The sequence below is a fragment of the Atheta coriaria genome, unplaced genomic scaffold (assembly GCF_025399875.1).
Source record: "Atheta coriaria isolate IRGN ID8LTWV9N9 unplaced genomic scaffold, Caltech_Dcor_3.1 hic_scaffold_10_pilon, whole genome shotgun sequence".
NCBI lineage: Eukaryota > Metazoa > Arthropoda > Insecta > Coleoptera > Staphylinidae > Dalotia > Dalotia coriaria.
Genome location: NW_027045452.1, coordinates 1,198,184 through 1,218,098, shown reverse-complemented (window position 1 = coordinate 1,218,098; position 19,915 = coordinate 1,198,184). Strand labels below are relative to the sequence as shown.

Genomic DNA, 19,915 nt, shown 5'->3' with positions numbered 1-19,915 from the left:
ATTTTGATGGAGGATACATAGTGACATGTGTATTAATAAATAATTTTGCATATTGTGCAACTTAACAAGTGCAGTCAGCATTTACGTCAGGAATGTGATAAAAAAAAATGCAATCGCATCATACGCAAAATGCAAATGCGGCAAAAATATTGACATTGAACTTGACCGGACTAAGTTTCTCCAGTTCATACTTGTAATAAAGTACACTGAACTTTGTCTGCGATTAGTCTATTCGAATATACATACTTGCAATATAAAAAACGTTTATACCATAAAAATCGTAAATGCTACTTAGTGCGCCATCTATTAATGTCATCGGTAAGTAATTTTTAAAAAATACACAAAGTTTTCTTTAGTTAAAAGAATAATATTTACCAACGCGATATAAAATAAAGTGCAGATTATTTTTGGTTCATAATTGAAATAACAAAAAACACTATATAATTATGGTTACATTTGTCTCGCAATAATAGAATATTAAAGAAAAAAACTTATCTAACAATGCGTTAGGTAACAAGTGGCAAGAGTTACATGTAATTCTCAATTATATTTCATAATTCAATGTCATAGGAACACATCATACAACGTGAATGTGATCCATCACAACGAATGTTTGTTATTCTCTTAATAACAACCTCAGCTGAAGGCAGCGTCTCAAATTGATATCTATAAATGTTTTAAATTAAACCTAATATGTTCATAAATGTGCTATTTTTGTGCTTATTCTTATTACTGTATTACGTAGTTAAGTACTTTGAAAAAACGCATAGTTATTGGGGGAATCTCGGTGTTGACACTCCAAAATATTATTATTTTGTGGGGAATATCCTTGATCAGTTTCTGCATCGACGGAGTATTGGGACAATTGTAACGGACGTATACAAGTAAGTATTAAATTAAATTAAGGAAAGAAAAAAAAAAACAAGAAAATGACCGAAATAACATTAGATAAACGACTATAATTTTGAATATTCAGTGAATTTGAAGGATACAACTATGTAGGTTTCTATAACTCGACGAAACCAGCAGTAATCATCCGAAATCCAGACATTATTGAAACAATATTAGTGAAAGAATTTAGTTCGTTTCATGACAATGACATCGATGTCGACAAAAACAATTTAATCACAACCAAAAATCCATTTTTATTAAATGGCGAAGAATGGAAAACAGTTCGAGGACAAATTAGTCCTTGTTATACGACTAATAAAGTTTGTATAGTTTCGGAAATAAAGTCGGTAATAATTTTAACGCGTTTATTTATTTTGTAGACCAAACAACTGTTACCAATGCTTCATAAAACATCCAGACAATTTCTGGATTATTTAAAAACATTTCCTCCGATTGGAATCAATGCAAAAGACTTGATATCAAGATACACAACTGAAAATGTTTCAAATTGTGTGTTCAGTATAAAAGGAGAAAGTTTCGAAACAAAACCCGAAGAAAAACCGATTAATTCATCTTCTAGTTCATTAACATTCTTCACCGCAACTTATTTTCTATTAAATCCATCTACGAAAGATAAAATTAAATCGTTTTTAATTTCTATCTTTCCGTTTTTAGCAAAAATACTATTAAAAGATACCAAAACTGAACATATTAATGCATTTTTAACAAATATTATAAAAGATTCTTTGAAATATCGTAGAGATAATAAAATTATTAGAAACGATATGTTGGATTTCCTACAAGAACGTAGAGAAAAAATAAACGATGACAGTGTTTTCAACTTGGCGGACATTCGAAGTCACGCTTCGGTGTTTATCACCGATGGTATCGACACGAATTGTATCGTGTTACAACATTTTTTATACGAGCTAGGTAATAATCAGCTGATACAAGATAAAATACGAGCGGAAATTTATGAAACAAAACGACACATGTCTAGAAAACAAGAATTGTCCTATGAAATGATTCAAGGCATGACATATTTGGACGCTGTATTTAACGGTGAGTACATATTAACCTTTTTTCTCATTTTAAATCTGAAATAAATTATTTGTAGAAGTTTTACGATTGCATCCTCAATTCTCGGTGTTCATTAAACGTGTAACACGACCTTTTACATTAGGACCAATGCGGAAAGACAACTCAGGACCATCAGTGACGCTTCCAGTCGGAATGAGTGTTTTGATACCAATTCTTGGTTTACATACAGACAGAAGTTATCATGAATCACCGCAAAATTTTAATCCAGAGCGTTTTTTGGACGGTAACAAAGAAAAAATTGAAAAATTTACCTTTCTACCATTTGGTGCCGGTCCTCGAAAGTGTCTAGGTCTGGAATTTGGCACACTGCAAACAAAACTTGTTATAATTACTCTTGTAGAACATTATGAAATTCGTGTAAATAACAAAACCAAAGAAGTGATTGAAAGTGATCCAGGAAGTTTTGTAAATGTACCTAGAGATGGATATTGGATTGATTTTATTAATCTAGAGACAACATAACTATATTTTAACAGACAGTAAATAAAACCCAAAAAAACTCACTTATATGTTGAAATTATAATTATGTTTGTCAATTATGCCAAATCAGGTGCATTATTGTCTTAATTAGTCCAAATTTAATGGATTTCAACAAATTGATATATTTTCGCATTGCCTCGAGGCTTCGTCTACCTTGAGGTAGCCGCAAAACCACCGATTAACGCGATAATCGTCAGTTTAATTACACGTGCACATCCGTCACAAAGTTACTAGCTTACGAGTACAAAAGTTGCAGATGCATCTTTCTCGAGAAGTGGGAATAACAATTTACTACCATCAGTGAATTCCGAAAATAAACATTTTTTGCAAGACAACATGTAATTATTAGCATTAACTCCTTCAATGTGTAAACATTTAGTAAATAACAAAACGTTTGATACAAAAGTGTGATTTATTAGCCAGAGTTGCATTTAAATTTAAAGAATTATTTCCAAATAAAATCGCAATTTAAAATTTAGATTTTGAACCTTTGAAACTTTTAAGTATATATTTAAGTAAAAAGATAACTTTGTTAAAGTTTAATAAAAATTTAAAAACGTTGTAAAATCCAACACTGTAGTACCTAAGCGTTACTAAATTGAACAATAAATAATCGCAATAATAATTATCGCACAAAGTATAAAAGTTCGGAATCGCGCACTAAAAGATTTTAACACTCGATACAAAGCAGCTAAATGATACTGAACCTAATAAAGTTTGTTTAAAAGTGAAATTGGTAAATAATCAGTGAAATTTTGTTTAAAAACAGAAAATAAATAAAAGTTACAAGTAGTGTGCATCGAAATTTAGCTCAGTGAAGTTTTTTCTAAATTAAATTTATAAAATGTGGATGCTTATAGTAATAATTATCATTCTAATTTATATCTATATGAAACATATTTATAACTATTGGGCAAAACGGGGATTAGACACACCAAAGTATTATTATTTTGTCGGGAATTTATTGGAGCAATTTCTTTTCAAGAAAAACAGTGTAGTGATCATGCAAGATAGCTACAAGTAAGTCAAAATAAAAAAAATATTTTTCACGATTTTTAATAACTAAAATTTTAAAATTTTAGAAATTTTGAAGGTTATAATTATATTGGCTTTTATAACGCTATGCAACCAGCTATCCTCGTTCGAAATCCTGATGTAATCGGAGATATTCTCGTTAAAGATTTTGCATCATTTTGCGATAATGATTTTGACATAGACGAAGAAGGAGATCCGGTTTTTGGCAAAACCCATTTATACTAAAAGGACAAAGATGGAAACAAGCACGTGCACAGGCTACACCATCATTTACAGCAGGAAAAGTATAGAAATTATTATAATAAAACCAATTCCTACATAATTTAAAATATGTTGAATATTTTCAGATTAAAATGATGATGCCACTTATAAAAGAAACCTGTACGAAACTATTAAACTACTTAGAAAAGAATGAAGATATTCCAATTGAACTTTTCCCACTGGCGAATAAAATTACAGCCGAAAACGTAGCGAGTTGTGCGTTTGGTTTGGAAGGCAATAGTTTTATTCGAAAAGACGCCGAATTTATTGATATTTGTCATCAATTAATCAAGCCTACAGCGTGGAATGTCCTCAAAGGCTTCATGATATTTCTTTGTCCATCATTGGCGCATTTAGTAAAAGTACGTTTCTTCCAAAAAGAAACCGTAGCTTATCTTAGAGATATTGTTGAGCAAACAATGAAATATCGCCAGGAACATAACATACAACGGAATGATTTTCTGGATGAAATGAAACGCCTTAAAGAAAAAATCAACGATGAAAAACAATTCAGTTTCTTAGACATTTTAGGCCACGCAGGAGGATTTCTCCTCGATGGAATTCTAACAAGTTCCTCAGTAATGGCCTATTTAATATTCTCAGTTGCGAATAATCCAGAAATTCAGGAAAAACTTCGTGAAGAAATTCAAGAAATGCTCCAAAACAACAATCAAGAATTATCATATGAAAATATTCATGAGATGGAATATTTAGAATGTGTCTTCAAAGAAAGTCTACGTCTTCATCCACCTTTAATGTATATGACTAGAAGAGTAACAAAACCTTATACAATGAAACCCATGAGAGAAGATGATACCGGCCCTTGTGTTCAGTTAGAAGTCGGTACGCCGGTAATGATACCAACTTATGCCCTACATCGAAATGAAAAATATTTTCCGGAACCGGAAAAGTTTGATCCAGAGCGTTTTAAACGCGAAAACAAAGAAAAAATTGTTAAGAATTCATTTCTACCATTTAGTGATGGCCCACGAGTGTGTTTAGGGATGAAATTCGGTGTTTTACAGACCAAAATGATGCTGATAACAATTTTGAGTAATTATAGACTTAGAGTAAATGAAAAAACTAAACAACCATTAGAAATTGATCCGACTAGTTTTTTGAATTTGCCTGTTGGTGGACATTGGGTTGAGTTTACTAGGCTATAACTAACAATGTTTCAAAAATGATTCTATGTTGTTTACAAGTTGTAAATTATACATTAAGCAATCTTTTATTGTTTTCAAATTTAATTGTTGTTCGGGTAACTTAGCAAATGTTAAGTATTTCGAGAAACAAACAAATTTTATTACATGTATTAATAGTTTACTGTAAAATAGAAATTTTGAAACCAAAGATTTGTTATCGTAGGTTCAATTTGCTGGATTATAATATAGTTCTATTAATATACGTAGTTATCTATTGTTTGCTCAAACTATATCAGATAATGCCTCTGATATTAAAGGCTTTCATTAACGACCATGTTTAAACAGCGTGTTATGGTAATAAATCCTCACGTGAAAAATATTTAACCTTGGAATTAATGAAAAATTATGTTTACTGGAACTAAGGAAACCTTCATGAAAATTCGTTTAATTTTTGTAGTAGTAGTGATAGGGGTACGATATAGAAATTAAAGCCAAATAAACATAATATCAATGTTTAAAAAAGTAAAAAGTCTCTAATAAATATAAAAGGTGATGCAATATGAATGCAAGTGAAACTACCTACTTGTAATTTTTATAGTATCAAATGTATCAAGTATCAAGTGGCTGCACGGGACGTATTGTCACGAGATTCGAGTGTTTAACATTGTTTTTGTATTTGAAGACTTTGTTACTACAATGGTCATAAGCGTTCGTGTATAAGTACCTCTTTTTGTGTCTATAAACCATGGAAAAACTAGCGCTTTAAAGATGGAAGTAGACAAATAATATTTGTTTATTCATTTTTTAAAACTTGTAAATCAAAGAAAATGTCATTTATTGCATGTTTATACTATTACCCGAAAAAAATGAGTAATTTTAGAAATGTTTCATTAGTTTACATGGCAAGAAACATTCATGAAATATTTCCGACAATAACAAATAACTATATTGCTGCACATAAAATTAGAAATGTGTCTCTGCAAATGCGTACTAAACTGAAGTTATAAATGAACAACAAACAACATCCCTGTATTATGCAAACGTAATACAAGTTGAAGTTGTTATTAAATCCAGTGCTATTCCAACTGTGGCAAAATGTGGTTCGCGTTAATTGCAATTATTACGATAATATGGTTATACTTAAAGCATAATTATAACTACTGGAAGAATCAAGGAGTAGACACACCCAAGTATTATTACTTTGTTGGAAACTTATTAGAACAAGTTTTGTTTAAGAAAAATGGAGGAGTGATTTTGCAAGAATATTACAAGTGCGTACAATTTACTAATCAGTAATACAATATCAATATTTTTAATGCAATTTTAGAGCCTTTGAAGGTTATAATTATTTTGGATTGTACAATGCAATGCAACCCGTTATTGTTATTAGAAATCCAGACGTAATCAACGATATTCTCGTCAAAGATTTTGCATCATTCGCAGATAATGATTTCGACATTGATGAACAAACCGACCCAATATTTGGTAGAGCACCCTTTATTTTAAAGGGTCAAAGATGGAAACATGTGCGTGCACAATCCACACCTTCTTTCACATCAGGAAAAGTATATTATTCATTGAAAATTTCATTGAATTGACTTGAAAACTTTATTTACTTGTTTTAAGATAAAACTAATGATGCCACATGTCAAAGAAACATGTATTAAACTTCTTGAATACTTAAAAGAACGTGAAAACATTCCAATTGAATTAGACATTCTGAACAAAAGAATAAACGCTGAAAATGTCGCAAGTTGCGCGTTTGGTTTAGATGGCGGTAGTTTTATACAAGAAAAAGCGCAGTTTGTTGAATTCGCCAATGAGCCGATGCAAACCACACCAATGAACGGGCTTAAAAACTTGATTCTATTAATGTGTCCATCATTAAGTCGCGTTATTAAACTAAGTTTTTACAAAAAAGAAACCGTTGAATATTTACATAGTATAGTGGAACAAACGATGAAATACCGCGTGGAAAACAATATCGAACGCAATGATTTCCTCGATGAAATGAAACGTCTCAGACTCAAGATTAACGATGACAAATTATTCAGTTTTTATGACATTCTTGGACATGCAGGTGCTTTTCTCCTAGACGGAGTAGTAACCTCATCGACCACAGCGAGCTACGCACTTTATGAACTCGCCAAACATCCAGATATTCAAGAAAAACTAAGAGAAGAAATTCACCAAGTTCTTAACAACAATATGGAAGAGTTGACATATGAAAAAATGCAAGAAATGGAATATTTAGATTGTGTATTGAACGAAACTATGCGACAACATCCACCGTTGATGTTCATGACCAAACGAGTTACGAAACCTTATACTTTAGGAGCAATGAGAGATGATAACACAGGGCCACGAGTTGAATTAGAAGTTGGAACTCCTGTCAAAATATCACTTCTAGGTCTACATATGGATGAGAAATACTTTCCGGAACCAGAAAAGTTTGACCCGGATCGATTCAAGCCTGAGAATAAATGTAAAATTCCTAAAAATTCTTTTTTGCCATTCGGTGCAGGGCCACGCGTGTGTCTGGGAATGAGATTTGCTCTTTTGCAGACAAAAATGACATTGATTACCATCCTCTATCATTATAAATTAACTTTGAGTGCAAAAACTCAAGAACCTTTGAAGATTCATCCAGTGAGCTTTATTAATACGGCTGTTGGTGGTTACTGGGTAGAATTTAGTAAATTGTAATTATTTTACTATGTAAAATTTATTTAAATTTTTTATTTAAATAAACTTTCCGTTAGTAATTTTAAACTCACTTTTACCAAAGCCGATTTACGGTAAATGTGTATATATCTATAGATAATAAAATTAATACAAGATATAAATGAATTGTATTCTTAAGTCAGTTTAACTGGTTATAACTCTTATCTTACAAAAACATGGGTGATGAAAAATGTACGATAATGACGTGATAAATTATATAACACGCAATAACAAGTTCAAACGGCAATATAATAATATTCATTCGCAAGTTATTTTAATTTGCGTTATAGTTTACATTTGAACTGTAGCAAAATGTGGCTAATATTAATTTTAGCAATTATACTCTTAATTTTTGCTTACCTAAAGCATAATTATAGTTACTGGAAAAAACGTGGTTTGGACACCCCAAAATTCCATTATGTTGCAGGAAACTTATTAGAGCAACTCACACTGAAGAAAAATGCAGCGGTACTCTTACAAGAAAATTACAAGTAAGTCACTTAAATGTTAGATAAACTCCTGTGATCATAAAATTCGTAAAAATAACTCGTAGAGCCTTTGAGGGTTACAATTATTTTGGGTATTACAATGCTTTGCAACCAGCTGTAGTTGTGCGAAACCCAGAAATCATCGGTGAAATCCTCATCAAAGATTTCGCTTCATTTGGCGATACGGATTTCGACCTAGATGAGGTGGCCGATCCGATTTTGGGTAAAAACCCTTTTGTATTGAAAGGACAACGATGGAAGCAAGTACGCACACAGGCAACACCGTCATTTACAGCCGGAAAAGTAATATAGATGATATTTAATAATTGTTTAAGTTAAATAAAAATAAATGTGTTTAGGTTAAAATGATGATGCCATTGCTCAAAGCAACAAGCGCTAAGTTTTTGGATTATATGAAAAAATATGAAAATATCCCAGTTGAAGTAGACGCTTTGAACAAACGAATAAATGCCGAAAATGTGGCAAGTTGTGCGTTCGGTCTAGATGGCAACAGTTTCACACAAGAAGATGCTGAATTTGTGAAAATTGCCAACGAACCAGTCGAACCAACCATGACAAACAGCCTCAAAAGTTTACTGTTATTCATATGCCCATCACTAGGCCGAATATTCAAAGTTAGCTTTTACACGCAGAAAACCATCAAATATCTGCATGATATCATTGAGCAGACGATGAAATACCGCATAGATAATAACATCGAACGGAATGATTTTCTTGATGAGATGAAACGTCTCCGCGAAAAGATCAACGACGATAAAGCGTTCAATTCATTAGATATTCTCGGACACGCTGGTGGATTTCTTTTAGATGGTGTGATTACTAGTGCTATAGCCGCTGGTTATACGCTTTTTCACATCGCAGACGACCAAGAAGTTCAAGACAAACTCCGAGAAGAAGTTCTGCGTGTCCTTGACAACGAAGAATTGACATACGAGAAGGTTCAAGAGATGAATTACTTGGACTGTGTTTTAAAGGAAGGTTTACGACTGCATCCTCCAATAATGTTTATGATTAGACGTGTTACAAAGCCATATACAATGCGACCAATGAGAGAAGATAATACTGGGCCGAGAATTGAGTTAGAACTTGGTACTCCTGTGATTCTTCCAGTGTGCGCTTTACATCTGGATAATAAGTATTTTCCCGATGCGAAAAGATTCAATCCTGAACGCTGGAATCGTGATAATAACAACACAATTGTTAAGAATACTTATCTGCCATTTAGTGATGGCCCGCGTGTATGTCTGGGCATGAAATTTGCCGTTTTACAAACAAAGATATCAATTATCACAATGATCAGTCACTATAAACTGAAAGTTAGTAGTAAAACTAAGATTCCTTTAGAAATTGATCCTGGCAATTTCTTTAATCAAACTGTTGGCGGCCAATGGTTAGAATTTACAAAGTTGTAATTTTTATTTGATTGTATTGCAAGAGTTTTGTGCATTTTGAGGTTAAGTTAGTTTAAATTTGCTACAAATATTTAAGTTCTTGTTTACAACGTAATAGTAAACAAATACATGCGGAATTATATACTAAATAAAGGAATAGTAAATTGTTTATCGTAAAACTGTACTTACATTAATGATTTTGTTGTTTTCGGTCTATTAAAACAGGAATTAAAAACAGAACTACACGACGGTTACAAACACAACTTTACTCTAAACGTGCGTGCAACCCAACATACACCAAATTTCAAGGAAAATTAAACTGAATGTTCCCGAAACTCTTAAAGGGACAAGGGCAAGCGTTAAAAACTCTCAAAATCAAGTATTTTAAATCATTTCTTTTATCAGTTACTATATTAATTTAATAAAGTAACAAACCTGCATCAATATGTCATGTCTCAACTTGATTTCAGCCAAATTTGAAAAGAAAATATTAATTTTATGAAAAGTTTTCGCCCACAGTTCATACAATATCATTGAAATGAAAAAATATCATTTTAACACATAAACGAGAGCTTATCAGTTTTTTTCAAAAATCGATTTTTGAAAATTCTGAGTGCCTCTTTAATATTAACTTTTGTTTTACTCTTTATGATTCCTTAATCTTTACAAATAAGCAACGTTACAGAGTTCAAGTGATAGACTTAAAAATATAACAAACGCAATAACACTTCAATTACATGTTTAGCCTTATCAAATGAAACAACGTTCAATTGACCTGCTGTTATTAGTTAATAAATACCGCTGCATGACAAAGCAACCTTCATTTATCCCGCACAACTCAGTAGGTTCTAAACCGGGTTACAATGTGGCTCTTTTTAATCGGGCTTAGTATTGGCCTAATTTATTTATACTTGAAAAACAACTACAACTACTGGAAAAAGCGCGGCGTAGACACACCACCATTCCATTATGTTGTTGGAAACTTATGGAAACAATTAACACTCAAGAAAAACGCTGGATTAGTTTTGCAAGATGAATACAAGTAAATAAACAACGTTAACATATTGTATATACTAATAAACATCACCAATTCACAGTGCTTTCAAAGGATACAATTATTTCGGATATTACAACGCTTTGCAACCGGCAATAGTGGTGCGAAACCCGGAAATAATCGGTGATATACTCATCAAAGACTTTCAATCGTTCGCTGATAATGATTTCGATATTGATGAAGAAATGGATCCCATATTCGGTAAAAATCCATTTATACTTAAGGGTCAGCGATGGAAGCATGTCCGTGCACAATCTACACCTTCATTTTCATCTGGAAAGGTATAATTATCTTAATTTCCATTAGATTTCTCTCTAATGTCTTATTTTCTAATGTTTTACAGATAAAAGCAATGATGCCACTTATAAAAGAGACAAACACAACTCTGTTAAACTATATGAAGAAATTTGAAGGTGTTCCAGTTGAATTGGATCCATTAAACAACAAAATCACAGCAGATAATGTTGCAAGCTGTGCATTTGGTCTTGAGGGTGGTAGCTTCACACAAGAAAAACCTCGATTTGTTGAATTTGCCAAGGAACCCATCAACCCAACCACTATGAACATCATCAAAGGTTTCATGATATTTGTATGTCCATCGTTAGCACGCATTATCAAAGTAAAGTTCTTCCGTCAAGAAACAATCGATTATCTGAAAGGTGTAATTGAACAAACCATGCAATACCGCAAAGACAACAACGTACAACGCAATGATCTTCTCGATGAGATGAAACGCATCAGGGAAAAAGTCAACGATGACAAAGTGTTCAGTTTTTTTGATATTCTCGGACACGCTGGCGGATTTCTCTTGGATGGTATCGTAACCAGCTCGATTACAGCAGACCACGCATTGTATGACATTGCAAAAAATGCCGACGTTCAGGATAAACTGCGCAAAGAAATAGAAAACGTGCTCAGCAAGCATAATGGCGAATTGACATACGAAAGTATACAGGAAATGGAATATTTGGACTGTGTACTCAAAGAGAGTTTGAGACTTCATCCTCCACTAATGTTCATGACCAAACGTGTTACAAAACCATACACTATGAAACCAATGAGGGAGGATAATACCGGACCGCAGGTTGAACTAGCAGTTGGAACTCCTGTTATTATTCCATTATTAGCGCTGCATTTGGATGAGCTGTTCTTTCCAGACCCGGAAAAGTTTGACGCGGAGAGATGGAATCGCGAAAATAAGGACAAGCATGTGAAGAATTCCTATCTGCCTTTTAGCGATGGTCCACGCGCTTGTTTAGGCATGCGATTTGGTGTCTTGCAAACAAAAATTACACTCATTACAATTATTCAAAACTATAAAATTTCGCCAAGTTCAAAAACCAAGGAACCTTTGGATATTCTTCCTGCCAGTTTTGTTAATTTACCCACTGGTGGTCACTGGGTTGAATTTACTAAATTGTAATTTGTGTTTGTAAATATGATAAATCAAAATGATTTATATTGTTATGTGTATGGTTATTGGCTTTTAATTCAGACTTCATTTGTTTTGTTGAATTCGATTAATGGAATTTCATTCTTATATACAGATGAGCACTGAATTGTTAAATCTGCTTAAGATAATAAAATTCATTTGCCAAAAGTATTACACTAATATATTTTGTGATTCCCTCAACAATGGTATGTCATTGGCCATTAATGGTAATTTATTCGGTCGTTCGTCAAATGCGTAATCGTCCCAAATTTTAAACTAATCTTTCACCTACTGTTGCATTTCAATTGATAATTACACCTTTGTGATTATCGAAATCTTCCTTCGTAGATGCATTAACATTATTTTTGCGCTCATTGTGCTTTTGTATTTCTCGCATTTGGTAAAAGTAATAACTTTATCTTTAATATCAATAGTAAAGAAAACAAAAAAATTAAACTAATTTGCTAACTAACATATTTCAACAGGCATGAATGATAATCCCGTGGAGAAATCGAGATTGTTGATAGAAAATTTGTCAAGTTACAAATTTTTTTATATAATAAAACAGGAATTACATTTACATAATGAACATGAGCATCTAAGTTCTCTTTTTGCATGTGTGAATATAATAAAAACCTATTAGTGTCACCTATTCAATAAAAGGATGTATGTTGAACATTGATCGGAATTATAAAAAGTACGGCGTTACAGTCCGATTTGGTATGACGCGTTCAGCTTCCGGCACCGCCTGAAACAAATTCGCCTCCACCTTGTCGGGCGTCTGGAATTCTAATATGCTCGCCACGTTCCCGCAGCGATAGCAATAATTCGGCGCCGACCATACAGTCACCAACTTCTCATCAAACATGTATTTATAACCTAAAATCAAACATATTTAAATACAAAGATTAAAATAAATACATACACAATTTTATTGCACAAACCTTCATGTACTAATTGATGTGCCCTACATATAAGTGACAAGCCATTAATCCACATGAAATCATGTGTTACTTTAGCACCAAATAGAAAACCAGCCCCTCTGGGGCTTGCTGACCAACCATCAATGTCTTCTGGGTCAGACCAGACCAGATCACAGAATGCTCCTTTATGTGGAATCTCCTGATTGCGCTCCAGACACCTGATTTGATCTACTGTTTTTATATCTGGACTTAGTCCACCATGTACACACAATATTCTTTCATCTACTAACTGAAATAAATTTTATAATAATATATTTTTCAGAAATGTATTGCTTTGTATAGTTACAGCTGCCACAGTTAACAAATCAAAAACATTGCAGCAGTATTTCCATGCATTCACATTGCCATATTTTGTAAGACACTCATCATAGAAGCCATATACTTGTGTGATTTGTCTACTTTCATGGTTGCCCCTGAGTAGAGTAATTTTATTTGGATATTTTGCTTTGAGAGTTAGCAATCGGGTGAATGTCTCAAGACTGTAATACCCTCGGTCGACAAAATCACCTAGAAATATGTAGTTTGTGTCTGGCACCTGGCCACCACATCTGAACAGCTCTTCCAGATCATAAAACTAAAAATCGCAATAACCTTAGTTTTTGCAAGCGTTTTCTTTCGTATGATAAGCCTACCTGTCCGTGAATATCACCACATATCGTCACTGGAGTTGAGACAGGCTGCACATTCGACTCCTCCAAAAGAATTTCGCTAACAATATCACACAACTTCTTCAAGTCCGTTTCGGGCAGATATTTACACTGTTTGGCAATTTCGATCCAATTTTCCACCTCGGACATGTTTGCAAATGAAGTGTACCGGCGTTTCAAAATTAAAACTTGCAAACCTCCAAAATTACAACAAATTAAATTGAATAAACCCAGCAAAGAAAAAACCGTGCATTGCTTCCTGCGGAACGATTTTAATTTTGACACCTTTTCCAGTCTCAAATGTCAGTTGAAAATACATGCAGGTTAACCAACTGTAAAGTATCCATGACTTGATAATTTGTTGGTGAGTTAAACACAATTTGCTTAATTTCTTCTTAATTATTTAACAACACAATGTGTTAAAAACCAAATATTCTGTTTAGAATTAATTTAATATTAAAATCCACCACATAAAACAAACTTTAAATTATGTATTACTGAAAGGTTACTAAAATATTATAAAACTGGAAGCTCAGTAAGAGGCTCAGTAACAATTCAAATAGAAATCATGTAAATAATTGTTTTAACTGTCAAATAAATTAATATTTGTATTGTACGTAGCGGTTAATATTTTTGTAACAATAATAAAAATGTTGATGGCACTGTTACCAATCTGGGGAGTTTTGGTTGTAGACGTTTGTTAAGTTGATTGTCACATGATGTTTGCGAGTAGAGGGGGCAGAGCAACAGCTTGCTTTGCGTACTTTGCGCTTTGTCCGCCTCTCGTGCCTGATTCTAGAACAAACAACCTGCGGCCCCCCAGTCATCCACGTCGTGACGCGCTACCCGAAGCCGACCGGAATCAAATTCTCAGTGATTATTAAGAGACGCACACGAACGCAACGTGTCGCGAATAGACCGCCAAACAACCACAACTTTGATTCCTAGCAATCAGTCGCGAACACACAATACAACAACGACAAAATGGTGCAGACCTACAGTCTTGAGGAAGTGAAGAAGCACAACGACAACAGCAGTTGCTGGCTCGTCATTCACAATAACATCTATGATGTAACAAAGTTCCTGAACGAGGTACGTCGTACAATAATCAGTACATTACTTTACACATCATCAAGCATAACTATGCGTGCCAATCAACTGCTTCTACTTAATTAACGAGGAGAAACTGATGAGGCGTTTAGAAATGTTCCACGTTTACAACTTACACACATTATCGATGGATATCAATGTACCAATGAGTTAACATCTCATCATTTACATCATCTCAACATGTTTTAGTTAGTAATTAATTGTCAAGTAATTCCTGTTTCGCTGAATCATTGCAGTTACATAAATCGGATTTTGACTGCAATAAACACGCAAATCATGCTCTCGAACGCACTTTTTTATTTAAATATTTTTGATATAGAAAATACTTCATAATGTCGATAAAGTCGAGAGCGACAGTACTCAACTAACAAAATACAGCGTAATTGCCTACGACGATACTTCAAAGTCCACTTGTGTTTAGTTTAGTACCATACTAAAACATTCGTTGTTCTCACATTTGAAACAAATATTATGCTTGCAAGTGCGCTAATATAGAATATAATGATTCGTTAATTAATCACATTATAATAATTTACGTGTATTAGCCTTGAATAAAATTTTCGACATTTAAACATGACTAGGCAAAGAATCTACACAGCTAGCTTGGTATTTATTAAAAAAATATGTTGAGTCAGCTTTATTTGATTTTGTTGATATATGTGTATTACTCAAGGGGAGATAAGTTGACTGAACAGGTTGGATTTAATTAATGAAAGCCAATATGTGCAAATGCCGTAATATTTTTCAATATGTAAGGTGCAAACCGATTGTCACTTTGTATGCGGTTTGGCAAGTTCATACGAATAATTTGTTCAGGCACCAAGGTCGACACATTTCCTGAATGAGCAACGGAATGAATAAATATTACCTCATGCGACATAATAAATCGATTTTTAATGTATACGTGTTATTGTGTTTCTAGCACCCGGGAGGTGAAGAAGTCTTGCTGGAACAAGGCGGTAAGGAGTGCAGTGAAGCTTTTGAAGATGTTGGTCACTCAACTGACGCCCGGGAAATGATGCAAAAGTACCTGGTCGGAGATCATCGAGTCGGAAAAGATCCCTGTCAAACAGAAGACTCACAACTGGTCCTCTCCTGATCAAACTACACAAAAAGACAGGTAACTAGGCTAAACATTTATGATATAAAGTTTAGACCCATTTGTTTTTATCGTTGTATTGATAACAACGTAAATTACTTCTATGTTGGCTAACTTTCTATTTGATAATATGGCAAGACATTCAAGTTTCACGTAAAATTGCATTTTAATGGCTGCAACTTGCAGTTTTTGTATTTAACTGTTTTTTGAACATATGGCTTTCGTTGTGATGATAATGGATGACATGCAATTTTAATACACGCATGGAAATAATTGTGTTCACGGATCGCGTTATGAAATTCACAAACATTGATTACTGATTGCGGGAATAATAATTGCCTTGTGTTGCGTAGAGGTCGCGTGTCACAAGCTGCATATCACCATCTATTATCACTCATTCATGATGAGATATTATAAAATACTTTTATATAATTTTAATCGACGTTTTCATGAAGTGGGAGCGTGGTATTTAGCATTAGTTATTTGTTAATTACAACAAAACTAAATGTGTTATGATAATGATATTTTCATAAATCACACCACTATTAAATTCGTGGTCCGGTAAATATTTCAGTGATAGCAAAATTTTCTTAGATTTTACAGTCAAATTTGAATCCAATTTAATTCTATTCATGATTCAATGGAATTTTGCCATAAAAAGGCAATAAATATAGGAATGTTGATGTTGAAAACCTAATGGTTTATATTGTGTTTATAAAAATGTTAATGTTCATCTTCTTTTTCAGTTCATTGATGTCGTGGCTGATGCCAATTGCCCTGGGCGTCATCGCGACGATCATCTACCGTTGTTACTACCAAGCGCATTAGAAGTGCATTCTCCGATCGGACAGAAAATACAGATTATAAAGCTAACTGGGATACAAGCGTACGACGTCGTGGAGCGCATGAGATAACACACTTTCAAATCAAACAAAAACGAACTACAAAAAATTCATAACGCATTTACCGAGAGCGCGCTGCGCTGCTTAACGTTCGCATCGTAGTAGTACCTCGTCGATGTGCTCTACTCTGTAACACTGTTCCGTTTTGTATAAACATTTTATTTTTTAACTTGCGGTAGTTTTTTATTCGTTGGCTGCATTTGCATTGTTGTACATTATGCACTCTACGCGACTGCCTAATGACTAAAGAATTAATAAATACAAACACACACACACATAAAATACATTTTCCATGCCTGTATAAGCAATAATCGCCGCCAAATCAACGCGAAGAGTGTTAGTGGGACCATTATCGCACTTTGTTCATACATAGAACACATTTTAGTGCGTTTCAAAGGGTGAACAAGGTATAAGAGTACCAGAAACGTGTATAATATAAACTGATAGCTAGACCAAAACGCAACATTCAATATGTAATAGACACAGAAAATAAATGATCGGTTAAATAACGTATATTGGACGGATGTATGTTAGTATTCATATGGAATCGAGAAGTATCATGTATTCCGCAATTCGTACGAGTAATTAATGTTTAAGTAATGCTACTTGATTGAGATTATTTGTATGTTTATTAATATTTTATCACTATAATTAGCGCAGGTTCGTCATTTCTTATTAATTGTTATTAAAATAGGGACATATTAAATTGGTATACATAATAACAAATATATAGTTTTGATCCAAACTTTAAGCCTAATCCGTTTATTGCAATTGACAGAATGCAAGTGTTAGTCAATTGTTTAAATCTACGGACGAAAACTACGTTTATTGTAAATCAATTTCGGTGGGATCATTTCTCCATTTTGTGTTAAAAAAATGTTTGTAATTTAAAAAGTGCAGATCCTTGAATCAGTTTTTTGATTCAAAAGTTAGGCAAGAAGTTTTTTTTAAATCTTACTTATTGTTTTTGTTAATCTCACCTACAGAGGTTGAATAATTTGTAGATAGAGATATTTCTGCCTTTCTTTGGATTCACTATTTAGAGATTTAGTTAAATATCCTCCAAATGCAGTATTAGTATGGTTACTGTTTACAGCACTCTGCTCTATTCTAAAATAGTCCACGAAACATTGGTTAGGTTTCATGCTCACTGTTATATATATCATCTAGATAATTTCCAAATATGATTGTTATTTCATTCTACATCCCTGTTGTGCCAGATATGCTATTTGTTGTTTGCAGCCAAAACACCTTCAAACTTTAAAGTTAAAATTTGTTGTAAGCAATCAGTTGTGGTTATGTTCGTTGCAATACGCATGCGTAGATTTAATGCATCAGTAGAAACAAGCTAAATAGCAAACCACTGTAATCAGTTTCACTCAATTTACCTTTACAGCGTGCTTAACCGTGTTACCTTTAGTTTCCCCGCATCAGATGGCGTCAGATGGAGTATAATCCCTTGCTTCTAATTTTAAATTATTGCATTAAAATTGCTATTTTATAATCTCAAGATAAGACACTGTGCAGTTTTTACATATATAATATTTATGCACTTTACCAAGGTCTGGGCTAAAGAATTTAGTACATCTTCGTCACAAAAAGCATGAAACTCAAACTTGACTCAACGTTTACGACTGAAGGCACTGTTGGCGCGACAATGGCTTGCAAATAATGAGTAATAACCCATCCTTTTACGTTTACCTTTGTACTTGGTACTTATCCTAATGCGCCATGGCAGTCCCATAGTGCGAAAGATTGATTAGTGAGAAAGCAAATGCGATGCGCACGTAAAACACATCAATCGTCGCCGAATGCACACTCGACGAAGGGCGTAAATTGCAACGCCTTTGCGACGCACATAAATTTTACTCATTACAAAACTTTGATAACGCCTTGCACAAAGCATCTTTTATTACACCATTCAACAGGAAAATCTTCAATTCACATGACCCAAACCCAGCTATAAAATTTATACAAACGCGAGAGAAGACGGTATTAGCGTACACCTTGATAGTTCGCAATTTATAATAAAGACGTCATTAACATTACTTGATATGTGAGACTCTGAGCAAGAGTGTTTTGTTTTGACTAATAATTTAATGTAGATTTTAATAAGGATCGAACGAATGAGCATGGTGCGTTCGGTTTGATTACGGTTTTGGTTTGTTACGTTCAAGACGTGCTCGTACTTTATTACGTGGAAGACAGGTGAATTAGCATAAGAATAACCAATTTAGATTTATCTAGCGTTTTATCTTGTACCGTTGCATAGTTGAGTGCGTCGGGCTGAGTGCGATTGTTACACTGTGTAACTACTATTTAACCAACAGACGCATCACTGCATTAATTCAAGACAAGCAAAGTGCACCACGGCGCTGCACTCAACAAGAATTAGTTAATGCATGAAATGAAATGCTAATTTGAAATATTTGCACAGTTTTGTGGGGTATTATGAAGAGAATTTATTATTTTACATGAATATTTACGCCAAAAATATTTCATTATACTAGAATATCATTTAATATTCCACCCGAACTATGTAAAGTGTTTTATTTACGTCTATAAACTCTATACAACAATAATTTGCTATTGTATAATGTTTAAGGACAGCGCTGTGCCGGGTGTTACCAAAATTATTGGTAATATAAATTATTTTTCTGAATTTCATGCAAATATTGGATTTTACCGCCATCTCGATTAGAATTATAGAACTAAAACAATGAATGAATTTCAATATAAATTTTCATCCTTTATTTTATACCCTTTAACTTGCATTATCGCTACCAAACTCGACAAGATTATGTGCAAGACTAATCTGAAGATTTCCAGAAAATTTCATTACAATTGGTGCAGCTATTATTGAGTTAATTAATAACATACATTGATTTTTATATACAACTAGTTTTTGCCCGCGATTTTTTGTCCCGGTAGTGTTTAATAAAAATGTGATTTGTTTTTACTGTCTTCTTCTAGACATACTATGTGTTAATTCTATCAATAAGATTCGCAATTTTATTTTAACGAAATTAATTATATAAAGAATTGCTAATAATGCACCTCAGCGCGCCATCTCGGATTCAACTATTTAACTATAACTATGATTGAATCTCAATGCCAACTTTTATCCTATAGAAAAGGGTTGTCTTTAGTG

At 33.4% G+C, this 19,915-nt stretch overlaps 5 protein-coding genes across 5 annotated transcripts; 4 read left to right on the top strand and 1 right to left on the bottom strand.

The window, feature by feature from the left end:
• The first annotated feature begins 442 nt into the window (after nt 1-442).
• On the top strand, nt 443-5,292 carry LOC135800752 (cytochrome P450 6j1-like). The gene is made up of 6 exons (XM_065314069.1): nt 443-510; nt 571-884; nt 977-1,211; nt 1,272-1,953; nt 2,009-2,448; nt 3,855-5,292. The coding sequence occupies exons 2-6, from the start codon at nt 694-696 to the stop codon at nt 4,932-4,934; spliced, it is 2,628 nt and encodes an 875-aa protein (XP_065170141.1). The 5' UTR covers nt 443-510; nt 571-693; the 3' UTR covers nt 4,935-5,292.
• Nucleotides 5,293-5,609: 317 nt separating this feature from the next.
• On the top strand, nt 5,610-7,685 carry LOC135801345 (cytochrome P450 6j1-like). The gene is made up of 3 exons (XM_065314797.1): nt 5,610-6,184; nt 6,241-6,478; nt 6,540-7,685. The coding sequence occupies exons 1-3, from the start codon at nt 6,009-6,011 to the stop codon at nt 7,617-7,619; spliced, it is 1,494 nt and encodes a 497-aa protein (XP_065170869.1). The 5' UTR covers nt 5,610-6,008; the 3' UTR covers nt 7,620-7,685.
• A 204-nt stretch (nt 7,686-7,889) lies between these two features.
• Nucleotides 7,890-12,194, top strand: LOC135800751 (uncharacterized). Its single transcript, XM_065314068.1, has 6 exons — nt 7,890-8,128; nt 8,191-8,428; nt 8,485-9,555; nt 10,383-10,579; nt 10,635-10,872; nt 10,935-12,194. The coding sequence occupies exons 1-6, from the start codon at nt 7,950-7,952 to the stop codon at nt 12,012-12,014; spliced, it is 3,003 nt and encodes a 1,000-aa protein (XP_065170140.1). The 5' UTR covers nt 7,890-7,949; the 3' UTR covers nt 12,015-12,194.
• Nucleotides 12,195-12,554: 360 nt separating this feature from the next.
• Nucleotides 12,555-13,965, bottom strand: PpV (Protein phosphatase V). Its single transcript, XM_065314802.1, has 4 exons — nt 13,639-13,965; nt 13,293-13,580; nt 12,968-13,235; nt 12,555-12,902 (listed from the first exon to the last, which is right to left on the bottom strand). Exons 1-4 carry the CDS (start codon nt 13,801-13,803, stop codon nt 12,712-12,714), a joined length of 912 nt encoding a protein of 303 aa, XP_065170874.1. The 5' UTR covers nt 13,804-13,965; the 3' UTR covers nt 12,555-12,711.
• A 450-nt stretch (nt 13,966-14,415) lies between these two features.
• LOC135801350 (cytochrome b5-like) lies at nt 14,416-17,509 on the top strand. Its single transcript, XM_065314805.1, is given in 4 exon segments — nt 14,416-14,745; nt 15,686-15,801; nt 15,803-15,883; nt 16,609-17,509. Coding segments are annotated over 4 exon segments (387 nt in total). The 5' UTR covers nt 14,416-14,637; the 3' UTR covers nt 16,691-17,509.
• Nucleotides 17,510-19,915: the final 2,406 nt, after the last annotated feature.